Raw genomic sequence first — 14,729 nt, forward strand, 5'->3', positions numbered from 1 at the left:
TGTCAGACTGAGTACAGGTTAATACAAGTAAGCACGTACATTTACTCACGCATCGTCATTCTCACACGCACTCGCACTCTCCTTTGGAGTGTACGAATATGTTATACAGTATAATACACATATATGCACCTTCTTACCTACAATAGTATCTATACTCTATTTATGTATACATATGAATACATATACGTGGTTACTCGCATACCATCTCACACGTTCTCCACATAGAATATACAGTTCACTACATAACATAATAATTATTAATTTAAAGAGCAAGCAACGACACGTGATGACAACCAAATCATACTTAATATTCGGATACGTACAGGACACTGGTGTACGAATAAACAGCCCTATACAGATTCAGTGTTTCAGAAATAATATTTCAATATATCGGATTGACAAGATAGGCTTTATTACCACTTAACTTCACTCAACCCAGTAAATAAATTACACATATGTTGCCGGGTGCAGCAACAGAACACATTTACCTCCCCTATAAAACAGTCCGAGGGAGATTTTTATTCTAAAATACTTTATTGTAATAAAGATCTGTATCAATTTTAACTGGGAGAGTTAAAATTGAGGTGGTATTAATTATACTGTAGAAGTATATACACGGAGCATGATTGCCCAATAGAAAGCAACAACTCAGAATTCGTTTGTGTCATTCTTTGTTTCTGATGATATAATACGACCAAATTCAATCAAGTCACGTTCTTTTTTGATGATAACTTTTTTTTCAGCATTGGTTTTAATGAAAATTTTTTCATCAATGGACCATGTTTGTTTGATTTGTTTAGCTCGCACAAGCTTTCTAGCGTAATAGCATATGGCATCGCGCGTTTTGGTTAGGTCCTCATTGACTGCGACGTTTTCGTAACCTGGAGTGTTCCGGAAGTTTTTCCTGGCGGAGAGCAGACGACGCTTGGCATCATGATTGCGCAGACGTACAATAATTTGTCTTGTTTTACCATCAGACGGGGGTCCGATACGATGTGACCTGACGATGTCGCTAGGGTCCAAAATCGGGGCTGGACTTTCAGATGGTTTGATCTGATCTACTGCCTGTAGTATTAGGTTAGTAGTGTTTTCACCAGACGACTCTGGGATCCCAGAAAAACAAACACACTCCCTTCGACTGTATTGCTCCAGATCGTCAATTTTCATCTTAAGAGACTCATTTTCTGATTTTAATTCCAATATTTCCCTTTTTAGGGGAGTTATTTCGTTCTGGATGAGAGTTTTGATATCTGGTAATATAATGCTCCTGACAGTGGTTGCTGTGCGCTGAATGTCAAAGTCTGACAGACCTACATTTACGGGAGCAACAGGAGGGGTAGAGGTCATGGTTGGATGGAACTGGAGAAATTGCTGCTGATGATGTTGCGCCGACAATTGGAGCTGGGGCTGGGGCGGTACCTGCGAGATGTCCGAGTCCATATTCAACACAGTGTCAGAGTTAAGAAAACTTTCATGCAAATTGATACTGTCAACAGTTACTTTATTTTTCTTTGGAGAACGAGAGTTCGGTGTAATTTTAGAGCGATCACGTTTTAAACTGTTCATTATACAAGATACACGTTCATGATATCATATGCAACAAGCCAAGAAATACACTCGGTACTCGGTCTCCAACTATATGTCGCCTGTACGGGTGTGAACAGGTGTGTAGTCAATCAAGTAAACAATCTATTTATAGCGACGGTCAGCTCACCTGTATCACATAAGCACGTACTCGGTATACTCAACAACCTGAAATTGTCATATTCAAATTCATGTTCAATACACGGACTTTTTTTACCATTTTTCCAATATACATGTTTCCAAACACAGTATGATTCCTTAACCTATCTTCTGGAAAGTCCATATTGCCATATCCGGACAAATAATCACATTTTCTCCGGAGTGGTGTGTAAGGCGACCACCATACTGTACGGTCACGTACTATTACTATTTTTGTGTTTGTTCCCATATACATTCATAATCAAAATCTATTAATAAGACAGTTACAACCTCTGTTTGATAAATTAATTAGATTTACTCATATATGGCGATCCGAAATTAAGAAAAGATGATAATATATCTTAATTACAAAAAAAGTAAAATAGGGATATGATTGAATGTCTCTCTCTCTCTCTCTCTCTCTCTCTCTCTCTCTCTCTCTCTCTCTCTCTCTCTCTCTCTCTCTCTCTCTCTCATTTCTGTTGCTGTAGTGGTGGTCAAAACAGTACTTAAGGACTACAATATATATTCGTAGTCTTGGTGAATCCCAAGTGCGCACGTGTTAAATAAATATTCGTAGTCTTGGTAAATCTCAAGTGCGCACGTGTTAAATAAATATTCGTAGTCTTGGTAAATCTCAAGTGCGCTCGTGTTAAATCAATATTCGTTGTCTTGGTAAATCCCAAGTGCGCACGTGCTAATTCAATTTCAGGGAATGCTTTTAATTGAATACATGTATAAGGAGGGGAGGGGGAGGAGGGAGGGGGAATGGGAGGGAGGGGGGCTGGGTTTAGCATACCCTATTAACATCCATGATTTCAGATTCTATATCAACTTTTAATTGATAATCATACAATATATAATAGATGGACATCGACGCAAGTAAATAGGTCCATTTACTGTACATGGAGGCGGAAATGTGCGATGGAGTCTATATTAAAATTTATTTGTGACACACAGCCTACTGACGTCACGCTCAGCATATAAAGAGAAATAACATAATTAATTAGGAAAAATGATTAAAATTTTGTCCTTGTTTCGAAATACAGCGTCTGTGTAATGCATCATATCGATTCATCTGATTGGAGCAAATTCTGGTAGTTTGAAGGGAGGTAACTCGTATGTTTTCCTTCACAGCTCAGCATCACAATGTTTTGAGCAACAGTACTAGATGTTGGAGGTGGCGGATAACGTGTTTGTTCCTTGGAGTACACTGTATTGATGTATTTCAATTTAATATGCAATTGGGACGCAACTTTAAATTAGCTAAAATACTTTCATTCAACTAATTGAATAAACAATTTCAACGATAGTAACACAACTTTTAAGTGTGAACGATTACATGACATCCCATGATTTTCCTTTGTTTTAATCATTGTAAATTTAATCTTACCGTACAGTTTTTGCAACAGTTAGCCATATATAGATATGAATATTTATGAGAGCATACATGTATACATTGTACAGTTACAATATGTGCAAACTTATACTCTTAATCACAGACATACGATATGGGTAACATTTCCGATGATTTGTAAGTTCCGGCCCGGTATGATACAAAACGAAATAGAATTTTTGCATTTACAGGATTATGAATGCAAATAAGTTAATAAGTGTCCTTCCTCTTGTCCCGATGCAAAGGAGATTGTCGCAAGAAGAAAAAAAATGTGTAAATTAAACTGCTCTACGAACCGCTGGCACAAAATACATGATAACGTCAGGCAATGTGGGATAGTGCTTATGTATAAATATGTATTTGGATTACTGAGCAGAAAAAAATAGGTCTCTATAAAAGATGTATATATTCACGGACTTAGAATACTCTAATTCCGTGGTAGCTTGAGGGACTAAAACAATAACTTTCGGAGAGCAGGGCCTTGAGAACTGCAGAAAATATTGATAAAGTCGAGTCGATTCCACAACGATATCAAAAAAATAAATAAATCAATCAATAAAAGTCGTCAGAACGTCAGAATAATTCGGACTAGCAGTAAGAAGGCTTCTTAGCCAGGGTCTGAATTGCAACTCATCTCTTTAACATTAGCTTTCATATGGTCTTAGTGCTGGATCACTGGCCCTGGTATCTAGCTACCTGAGTAACAGAATACAGCAGGTCAAGTTAGGCTCCAAATGCAGTTAGACTGGTTAGAAGTGTTCAAAGGGATTTCTCAGGGCTCAATTATGGGACCCCTCCTCTTTAACATTTCTATAAATGACATGTTCTTTACTGTCAAATCGTCCAATACTCCAAAGATCCAAAGATCAGCGAGGCAGGGATACAGACAAGAGAGGGAAGGAAGTGGTCAGCGACTGCTGCTGTAGGGGAAGCAGAGAATATTCTGGAGTTGAATGATATTAGTGGGAATACATGTGTCGGAAGGTAAGGTGTTGGCTGTTCACACTTCCAGCAATTGGAAAGGGCAAACACACATGAGTGGGACAGATGGTTCAGAAAGAGGTACGGAGAGCAGAAGAGGAGATACGGAAGCAGAAATCTATTGAACTGAGTAAGCAGGGTGCATGGACCAGATGGAACCTCCCGAAGAGAAAGCTTATGTGGGCTAAATTGTGGAAGATGGAACCCTTCAGGATCTCGTTCATGCCTAGATCAGTATATGACATGCTTCCATCGCCCGTCAATCTGCACCAGTGGGGAATGACAGAGGACCCGAACTGCAGACTACGCAATCAGAAAAGGTCAATATCTCACATCCTGGCTGGATGCAAGAAGGCATTTCAACAAGGAAGATACTGATGGAGGAATGATAATATACTGAGAGTATTGGCTGATATCCTGGAGATGGAAAGAAGGGAGAAAAGGACAAATCGGCCAACAGCACAATCCGCTATTCGGTTTGTCAGGCAGAGTGAAAGAGGGAAAGGGAGGCAACTCTTCTATCTTACACAGGGCTCAATCATGGGAGATGAGGGTGAATTTTCACAGAAAGCTTGTCTTCCCGGGTATCGTTCAGACAACGCGGAGGCCTGACATCGTTATGTCATCGCAGCATTCCAAACTCGTTATCGTAATAGAGCTAACAGTTCCATGGGAAGAAGGTTGCGAGGAGGCCCATGAAAGAAAGAAAACAAAATTTGATGAGTTGATGGCGAAGTGCAGACAGAGGGGACGGACTGTATGGCTATTTCCTGTGGAGGTGGGCTGCAGAGGGTTTCGGGCCCAATCCTTATGGAGGATGCTGCAGACACTAGGGATCACAGGAAGAACTCGAAGTGCAGTCATCAGACGTTTGGCAGAAGCTGCAGAGAAAGCATGTGCTGGCTATGACACCGACGAAATAAGCCGATATGGAAGTCAACGTGGACAATCAGTGGTTTGGCCACCACTGCTGGCCCACCAGCCGGAGGATGTTGTGGTTTAGGGTCGAAATATCTGAAGAGGGCTGGATACCACCTGGTGACGTTGACAGAGGCTTCGCAGCGGAGAGATACCAGTGACATGCTACACACAAGGAATGTCATAGATAGCAGAATAAAATCATCTGTATTTTATCATGCGGACGATAATATAGTTATCGCATCCAATAGAGACCCTCTTATTCTCAAACAGTCCATTGAAACAGATTGTTTAAATTTGGTTAACTGGTTTAGTAAAACCCAAATGAGAGCAAATCCTAATAAATTTCAAGTCATATGTTTAGGCAGAAAATCTATTGATGCTTTTACTTCTTTTGAAATAAAGAATTGTAATTATTAAACCTGAAAAAAACTGTAAAGTCACTTTGAGTAAATTTTGACTATTTATCAAATTTTGATGCTTATATTTCAGAAATTTGCTTGAAGACAACTAAATGTTCTCAAAAAAGAATTGGAAGTGTTTTAACTAAGCAAAGTAGATAGGTCATATACAATTCGTTAATTACACCGAGTTTCAATTTTGCCCTCTGGTTTGGCATTTCACAAATACGAAAAGTTTTAATGCCCGAATTATACATATAAATCGCCCGATTCTGCCTGATCCTGTAAATCGCCTTTCGATCTGGCGTGACCAAAATCGTATAACCGATACCAGAGCCACTTGAAAATCGTGCAATACTACCCCGCGAACCGATCCTGTAAATCGTATAACCAGAGCCACCTGGCGGTAAAATCAGAATAATCGTGGCCGTCAAAACTACCCCGACAACACTAGATGACACGTAGACATTCATATATAACAATATGGAAGGCGACGACAGAAATAGACATGTCCAAATGAACCGAGAGAAGGTGAATATTATCACAAACAACTGTTTACTTTGCAACTTCTGTGCAATATGTCTATTCGAAAATGCCGGTAACTCGATGTGGGGTGTCGGTTAGGAGACTGCGCGCCTCAACAAAGATGCCAAACGTCATTTTCGAAAGTGAAAGCTATTAAAACCATTTGCATTCGTTCTCTTGTCATTATTTCATCATTTAAAACTTGTGTAACTAATGTCCGGTGTACATTGAACGGGGACGTTGTCAAAACTGTGGATTCCGAGGTTCATCGGGATGTATCAGTTAACCTGTGAAGTGGCGAAAGCCTGCAGAAAAGGGAGAAACTTGTTGCACGCTATAGGATCGGAATGTACCCACACTAAACCACTAACATCCATAGGCATTTATAGGAAAGTTATACTACCAGCTGTGTTATATGGATCGGAGATGCGGAATAACCTAACAGCAAAAGACAAAGAACAATTAGACGTATTACGTTGCCAAAATGATTCTTAATGTCAGAAAATCTTCGAAATGGGATATGTGTGAGACTATTCTGGGCATTAATAAAATTAATGGTGAAACTGAAACGAGGAAATTAAAGTTTCTACACTGTCTAATCAGTAGTCCACCAAATCTTCATTCGTAGACTCGTACCATTTTCAGAACATGAAAAAAGGTCTACGAAACAGGGTGATTCGTGCCAGATATAATTGACATTCTTCAAAAGTACAAGTTAACATCGTATATAAACCAATATCAAAAGGTATGTTTAAACAGTTCATATTCTTGTGGAGGGCTCATTGAGGCAGGGGTTCTGCAAGGCTCTATTCTAGGCCCACTTTTATTTCTTATTTTTCTGAATGACATAGCAGATATTTTTTAATCGACGTCTCGCCTTTTTGCAGACGATACGTCATTACCTAAGTCATCCTCATCTTGTCTAGAAATTCAAGAAACGATAAATAGAGACCTAGAGACTTTAATTAATTGGTCCAAAACTTGGCTAAGATGTATTATTTATTTCAAATTCCAGATATCGAAGAAGACTTAGATTTACAATTTGATGGGAAAGTTTTAAAATTTTACAGATATTCATAAACATTTAGGTCTAACCTTTAATTCGAATGCAGAGTGGAGGGATCACGTAAATGAAATGTACACTTCGGTTTTGAAAAAAAAAATCAATATCTTAAGGAAATTGAGTTGTGGGACAGTTGCAGTATGTTTGAATCAGAAAAGTTAGAAAAAGCCCAACGTGAAGCGGCTCGCATTATATTAAGACTGCCTTCACAATCCCCTATTAATACTTTATACTACGAAACGGATCTTGAATCACAGAAAAATGAGGAAACTTCAACTAATGAATAAGATGTGTAATAAATTAACTCTTGAATACCTTAATAATATTTTGCTGCCTTTATCTGGCGAAAATAATCGTTACGAATTACAATAATAACTATAATATTCCTCCTTTCAGACTGTCACTAACTAATTCGTCTTTTCTACCTTCTACTCTTTACTGTTGGAATAACTTAGAAAATTCGGTGATAAATTACTATGGTATTCAAGCGTACTTGCTGTTGTCTCAAATGGCAGAAGAAGACGTTGTTATTACTCTATTCAAAGGAACCATTGACTGTCATGATTTTTATGACAAAACAGAGTACTTTGAATTTGTGCAGGACAATGCTTATTTCCTCTGAAATTGGCACAGATCTATTTCAATGCTGCGGATCTGATATAATGTGACTAACCAGTTTTAATGCAAGGGTGATTACACCCCTCTCCAAAGAACAATGATATAGTGAGCGATAACGTAATATGCATTAACCACAACTTGTACGTTACATAACTTCATATTCTTTCTTTTAATTTTCTTTTGTATACTCTCATGTTTGAGGAACAGAGGATGATGATGACTGGGGCATTGGTCAGCTAAAAGTTTCTTGTGTGCCCAGTAAATGTCATCAATATTATCAAAAACATAAGCAGCATGGAAAGGAATTTTCCCTTCATCAGCATTAAAAGCTTTGTCATCAAAGTTTTTTTAAATTATCTTACCTTTATATATAGGCTTAGAATAGTTGTGATCATATTATACCAATCACTAAGTGCACAGTTAAAAGAAATTGTACTGAATAAAAAATTTTGACTGTTTGTTAAAATCAACTAGAGAAGGGTTGCAGTTCTTCATAAAACATGCAGGAGACTTAATAAGATTCTTCATATCAAAGAGATTGCATACATCATTTAAAATATTTTCAATATTAAGCATATTTATATTCATGTCACATCGGATGATACACCTTGCATCCCCGATATGTTTTGTAATACATTAGGTAAAACTTATGTGCCTAAAGTTCAACAATTTTCAGGTGAGATCCCAGTTCATATAAGGGTAGTGTCATATTTCGAGTGGCGATCGAGATGAAGTGTTTACTTAATGATCCGGCTGTAACACACAGTACGTTGGTTCAAGCCATTAGACGTTCGTTGCGGGGTACTGCTAGAACTATGCTGATTCCTTTATGTGATAAAGCTACTGTTGATGATATGCTGAAGAAACTTGATACTTTGTTTTGGGATGTATCAACAATTGGTATGATCGTGCAAGAATTTTTCAATGCATTTCAGAAACCTGAAGAGAATGTTACTGATTTTGGTTGCAGGCTGGAAGTTATGCTAAAGAATGCTATTGACCATGGCTATATGCATAAGAGTTCTAAAGATGATTTGTTAAGGAATAAGTTCTGAACAAACTTAAAGTCAGAAAAGTTGAAGAGTCACACTCGTCATAAGTATGACAGTCTTGAGGGTTTTGATGAGTTTTTAAGGGAGATTAGAACAGTAGAGAAAGAGCTGAGTATCAGGTCCACTTGTGATGGTCTATCTGGTAAGAAAGTGTCACAAAATGCTGTAACTTCTGATTCTGTTGATAGGATTGATCCTCTGGAGAAGAAATTTGATGAGAAATTAGGATCCATGGAAAGAAGGTTAGATTCAAAGATAGAAAAGAAGTTCGATATGATTCTTCACAAGCTGGATGACAGGAGTGCTGGAGTAGCAGCTAGGGGTAATGAAGGTAATCCTAGATCTAATTTTCAGAGATTTCAGTGTGGCGGACGTTACCAGAGGGGTTACAGAAATAACTGTGGTAACCGTGGACAATATCGTGGTCAGTCAAGGAATGAAAGTACATGTAATGAGGAGAAGCCAAAATAGTAACGGTTTCTGATGTTGGTCGATTGGAAACCGTACAATGTCCAGACCAAAATGTTTTATCTAGAGTTGTAGGCTCATCGAACCAAAGCCCAGTTTGCATTGATGGTCAGGAGATGAACTCGCTCCTTGACAGTGTTTCAATGATAACCTCGATTTCTGAGACAGGTTTTAGGAATTTAAGAAGCCATCCTACTCTTCATTCATTAGATCAGTTAGGGTTACAAGCTTGTGTTGCTGATGGTTCTAAACTGAATTACAAGGATATATATAATGTCTCATTTCTGTACCTTTCTTTACAGAGTTTGACTTTCCTATTCCTATTTTGGTTGTTCCTGACACAAAATTCAACACGGACTGTCCATTGATTGTTGGTACACATGTTCTGAGGTTGTACAAGGAGGTGGTGGCAAGGGAGACAACTGATGTGCCTCAAGCATGGCATCTTGCTATGAAAGGTATACAGACTAACAGTGTTGTGGTTAAATCTGCCAATAAGAGACCTGTACAGTCTACTGCTATACGGGGTCGTGCACGTGTTCGTAACCATGACAGCACAAGTATAGGTGTTGTTACTGAGAATCTCAGTGCTGGTAGTAAGTTTGATGTCTGCCCCAGAGTACTTAAATCGGGTAACCAGTTGGCAAATAGTATTAGAGTTCCTGTTCGGATATGCAATGCAACTGCAAAGTCGTTGACTGTTTGACCTCATCAGATCTTTGTACTATTAATGAAGTTCAGATTGTAGATAACTTAGCTTCATCTATTAATGCTGCTGATTCCCAGGGAAAAGATTCTGCAACTTCTGTGTTGTCTGAGCTTGGTATTAAGCTGGATGCGTCATCCTTAAAACAGATGATCAGGCAAAGGTTTGTGGCTTTTTGTCAAACTGGAAACATGTTTTTCTACAGGACAAATTGATTTGGGTAACACTGATTTGGTAAAGCACAAGATCAAGCTTGGAGATGATGTTCCTTTCAAACAACCCTATCGTCGGATTACACCAGGTTTTTATGAGGAAGTTCGTCAGCATGTTCAGGAGATGTTGGACGCTGGAGTAATCAGAGAATCTGATAATCCACATTATTCCAATGTTGTTTTGGTTCGGAAGCGTGACGGATCTGTGAGGTTTTGTAAAGACTTCCGCATGCTTAATGCTTGTACTCATAGGGATGCTTACATGTTACCAGGGTTTGATGATGTTATTGATGCTATTATTGTCGATTCATCAAGGAGTATACTAAGATTGTTGAGCCTTTGAATTCTTTATTACAGGGACATGGCTCTACCATGAAGTCAAGGAGAAAGACGGTTGTTGTTCCGTGGTCTTGGGGTGAATCAAATGATGCTGCATTTCAGGATATCATGCAGAAGCTTGTGCAACCTCCTATTCTAGCATACGCTGATTATAGTAAGCCCTTCATTCTACATACAGATTCGAGTGGTAGAGGACTTGGTGCGATTCTGTATCAAGTACATGAAGGAAATGAGAGGGTGATTGCATATGCTAGCAGAGGTTTGCGTCCTATTGAGCGCAATTATCCTGCGCATAAGCTAGAATTTTTAGCTTTGAAGTGGGCAATTTGTGACAAATTCCATGACTATTTGTACAATAATTCCTTTCAGATTATTACAGATAACAATCCTCTGACTTATGTTTTGTCAAAGGCCAAGTTGGATGCCATGAGCCATAGATGGGTAGCTGCTTTAGCTGTGTATGACTTTTCTATTTCATACAGAGTGGGACAATTTAATGCTGATGCAGATGGCTTATCTCGTCGCCTACAGATGTTTGCGGATATGGTGAAAGCTGTAGGTCATTCTGCAACTGCCTCTGTTCCTTAAGTTGACAGTGCGTCTGGAGATTTGATTCCTCATTCGTCTGGTGAGGAGGAAGCATCACTAGACTTCTTCAGTAAGGTTGATTGGTGTAAGGTTCAGAGGGATAATAGAATTCTTTCTCAGGTTATCCATTTGTTGAGTAGTGATTTTCTTAGCAGGGAAGAAGAGTATACAGAGAGACAGCGGCAGTACTGTGGTACCTCCGGGAGTCTAAACGTCTACGCTTTGATACAGGATTTTGTATAGGATCACTACTCAAGATGGGGAGAAACTTGAGAAGTTGGTTATACCCCAGGCGTTTAGGGAGTAGGCACTACGTGGTGTGCATGATATGGTAGGTCACCAGGGTAAGGAAAAGACGTTGTGGTTGGCTCGTCAACGGTTTTATTTGCCAGGGTTAGAGAAGGACATTGATTTTAAGGTTGAGAGTTGTGAACGATGTATCGGGAGAAAATCACCTGTGAAACCTGTTTCGGAACTGGTTCCATTATCTTCATCTAGACCAATAGAGTTGGTATGTATGGACTTTTTATCTTTAAAAAGATCAAAAGGGGGTTACGAGCATATTTTAGTTATCACTGACCATTTTATTAGATATGCACAACCAATACCTTGTCGTAACCAAACAGCCCATACTACGGCTAAAGCTCTGTATGAGAATTTCATTGTTTTCTACCGCTTTCCAGAAAGACTGCATAGTGATCAAGGCAGGAATTTTGAGAGTCGTGTCATTAAAGAACTTTGTTGGCTTGCATGGATCCGCAAGACCAGAACAACTCCTTATCACCCACAGGGAAACAGCAGCACAGAGAGATTCAACCAGACAACTGAAAATGCTCACTACCATGGAGGAGGACAAGAAGGCTGATTGGCGAACTTATGTAGCTCCATTGGTGCTGGCATACAATACAAGGAAAAGTTATGCTACTGGTTATTCACCACATTATTTGATGTTTGGTTGGCATCCTTGGCTTTCTCAGCTTAAATTCTAGGCAGATGAAAGATCATGAGAATGATGCTGGTAAGCTGAAGGAGCGAATGAGGTTTGCATACCAGGTTACATCTGATGAGTCTGGAAATCAAGCTGAACGCAACAAGGAGAGGTACGATCAAAGCATGAGAGAGACGAAGCTGAAAGGTGGAGACAAGGTTCTGGTAAGGAAAGTCGGTTTAAAAGGCAAACAGAAGTTGGCTGATTGTTGGGAGCAGGGGAGTTACATGGTATTGGGTAGGCCGAATGATGACATTCCGGTATATAGGGTTAAAGGTGAGACGGGTAAAGGACAGATTAGGACCCTTCACAGAAATATGTTATTACCCTTTGACTCATTGCCTGCTAATGTAGGTAACACATCAAAACCATGTTCTTCTTTACAGAAAAAGTCAGTAAATATTCCTTCTGATAGAAGTGATTCTGAATCTTGTTCAGATGCTGGTAGTGATGTATCTCAGAATGTTTACATTATCCCACATAGAAGAGGTCAGAGAATAAATTCTCAGGTAAATTTCAGAACAAGTACAAAAACCAGTGGTAGTAATCAGGGAGCACAAGCAGGTTCGAAGGAAAGCAGAGTGAGGGAAGAGAGTGGAGCAGGTTGAAAAGTGTTGAGCAACCAGTAGTTGCCACAGAACTGCTGAGAATCAGCAGAGACCAATACGAAACAGGAAACCACCAGACAGGTTTGGTCGTTGGGTTTATCCACAGATTGCAACAGTGTATTATGTTTCGTATTGGGACAGTGATATGATAACATATTATTAGACTATTATCATATTGTTATAGATGTTCTATATATATGCATCAGTTAATATTAATTGATTTATCCACTTTACAGATATTAAAAATATTATAATGTCTGGAGACATTTTCATCCACCAGGGGAATATGTAACCTGGTGTTCCATGTGTTGTCTATTGTATAGTTTTGTGATGTCACACGTATTTGTCATGCAAGTGTCTTGTGTTCCGAACTGTACTAATTTGAATAAAATACATTCCTATGCGCATGCTATACTCCGTCGCGGCACACGCTTTAGCATGGTTTTCAATCAGTTCATATATTGTCGTCGACTAGACTTGACCTACAGAACTTGACAATTTATACACTGCCTTGCCTGGTATGTTTAGTTTATTTTATTATTTAAATGTTATTAGTTTGATACGTTTGCATGTATTCAGTTTAGTTACTTTTACTGAATTATCCATGTGCAATATTATTTCTATTAAGTTCAGCACTTAAGTTTCGTTTTGTTTATCGTTTTGTCACTTGAGTTATGTTCCGTTTTATTGTCTTTGTAGGTTGTCTTTATTCTACGTGTATTTGTTAATACAACTCATAATTGAATCCAAGCTGCATTTTTTTATTTCTTCGACGCCCCGGCTACATTCACATCTCCCATAATCTTAAAATGGTCGTACTGAGCACTGATCTTATCTAAACCGATAGTCAGATCTTCATAGAGTCATTAAGTTTGGTCTCTAAGGAAAAGAATGTTTGCTACTGACTTCCTCAGGATCTACTTATAGTTACTTATAGTTGATTTCCAGTACAGGAATTAAAATTCCTCTTCACCGGACTCGTTGTTGTTAATCAATGTAGTTCTGTCACTTCCATTCTTTTTTATATCTGCTCTGTAGCTGTAATACAGCTCCTGGTGTTTCCATTGTTTATCCAGGCGATTTTTGAATGTGTTAGTGTCTAGGTCAAGTCGTTGTATTTGAAGCGAATACTGTCAATATTAATAAAAAATACTATCAAGTTCCTTGTTTATTTACCTCTTAAGTCAAACAGTTCCTTAAAGGGATTTTCATCCGTGTCCGACTCTAGCGTCGTCAGATTACCACTGTTTACATCGGATGTTGTTGTGATCGAGGGGAAATCACTCTCTTCAGTCATCCGGTCCGGTAGGATGTGTATTCTATCGGGGTTTTCAATGGAATTATCAATGGTGAAAAGCAAATCCGATCATGCGGGAAAATTTGATGTCACAAAATACTACTAGTCTGATAAATTAGACAGGCCAATGTTGTTAATATATTCGATTACGGTCATATTAATGCCCTTTCTGTAAAACCAGTAAAGACATTCGTTGCACTGGTTCCAGAGCCACCTGGCGGAAAATTCAGAATAATCGTGGCCGTCAAAACTACCCCGCCAACACTAGATGACACGTAGCCATTCATATAGAAGCCGACGACAGAAATAGAATGCACAAATGGACCGAGAGAAGGTAAATATTATCACAAACAACTGTTTACTTTATAATCTCTCTACAACATGTTCATTTGAAAATGCCGGTAACTTGATGCGTGGTGTCTGTTGGGAGACTTCGCGCCTCAACAAAGATGCCAGACGTCATTTTCGATAGTGAAAGCTATAACCATTTATATTCGTTCTTTTGTCATTCAATAAAAACATGCAAATGTAGATGCTGTATTTGTCATCCATTATATATAACAATACCAAAAACGAATGGACGACACAGTCCTAGATACAACACATAAGAAAATAAACAATCTATTTTTAGAAACGACCCTGAGGCTGGGAGGGGGTCGCCATGATTCATGGCAGTGTGTTTCAGTGCTTGTGATTATTAACAGTGCCATCTGTCCGATTTCATCCTGTTTAAATGAAATGAAGTGTATGCTTAATAATTTTCTTTACAATTACTAAATCCATGCATAAACTTTTAGTAATGTTTATGTAAATGGATATGTCTGTTAGTTGTAGGCCAATGCATAGA

General features: G+C 38.7%; 2 protein-coding genes across 2 annotated transcripts in view; both read left to right on the forward strand.

Moving 5' to 3' along the window:
- The first annotated feature begins 4,646 nt into the window (after positions 1-4,646).
- LOC132561904 (uncharacterized) lies at positions 4,647-5,102 on the forward strand. The gene has a single exon (XM_060226616.1). The coding sequence runs from the start codon at positions 4,647-4,649 to the stop codon at positions 5,100-5,102; it is 456 nt and encodes a 151-aa protein (XP_060082599.1).
- A 6,880-nt stretch (positions 5,103-11,982) lies between these two features.
- LOC132561905 (golgin subfamily B member 1-like) overlaps positions 11,983-14,729 on the forward strand; it is a 28,680-nt gene continuing 25,933 nt past the window's right edge. Inside the window, exons 1-2 of the mRNA XM_060226617.1 lie at positions 11,983-12,141; positions 12,364-12,486. Coding sequence (XP_060082600.1) covers positions 11,983-12,141; positions 12,364-12,486 — 282 coding nt within the window. The remainder of the gene's footprint in view (positions 12,142-12,363; positions 12,487-14,729) is intronic.

This window comes from Ylistrum balloti, unplaced genomic scaffold, assembly GCF_031769215.1.
Source record: "Ylistrum balloti isolate Yb309-2 unplaced genomic scaffold, AGI_CSIRO_Ybal_v1 Utg371306, whole genome shotgun sequence".
NCBI classification, from domain to species: Eukaryota; Metazoa; Mollusca; class Bivalvia; order Pectinida; family Pectinidae; genus Ylistrum; species Ylistrum balloti.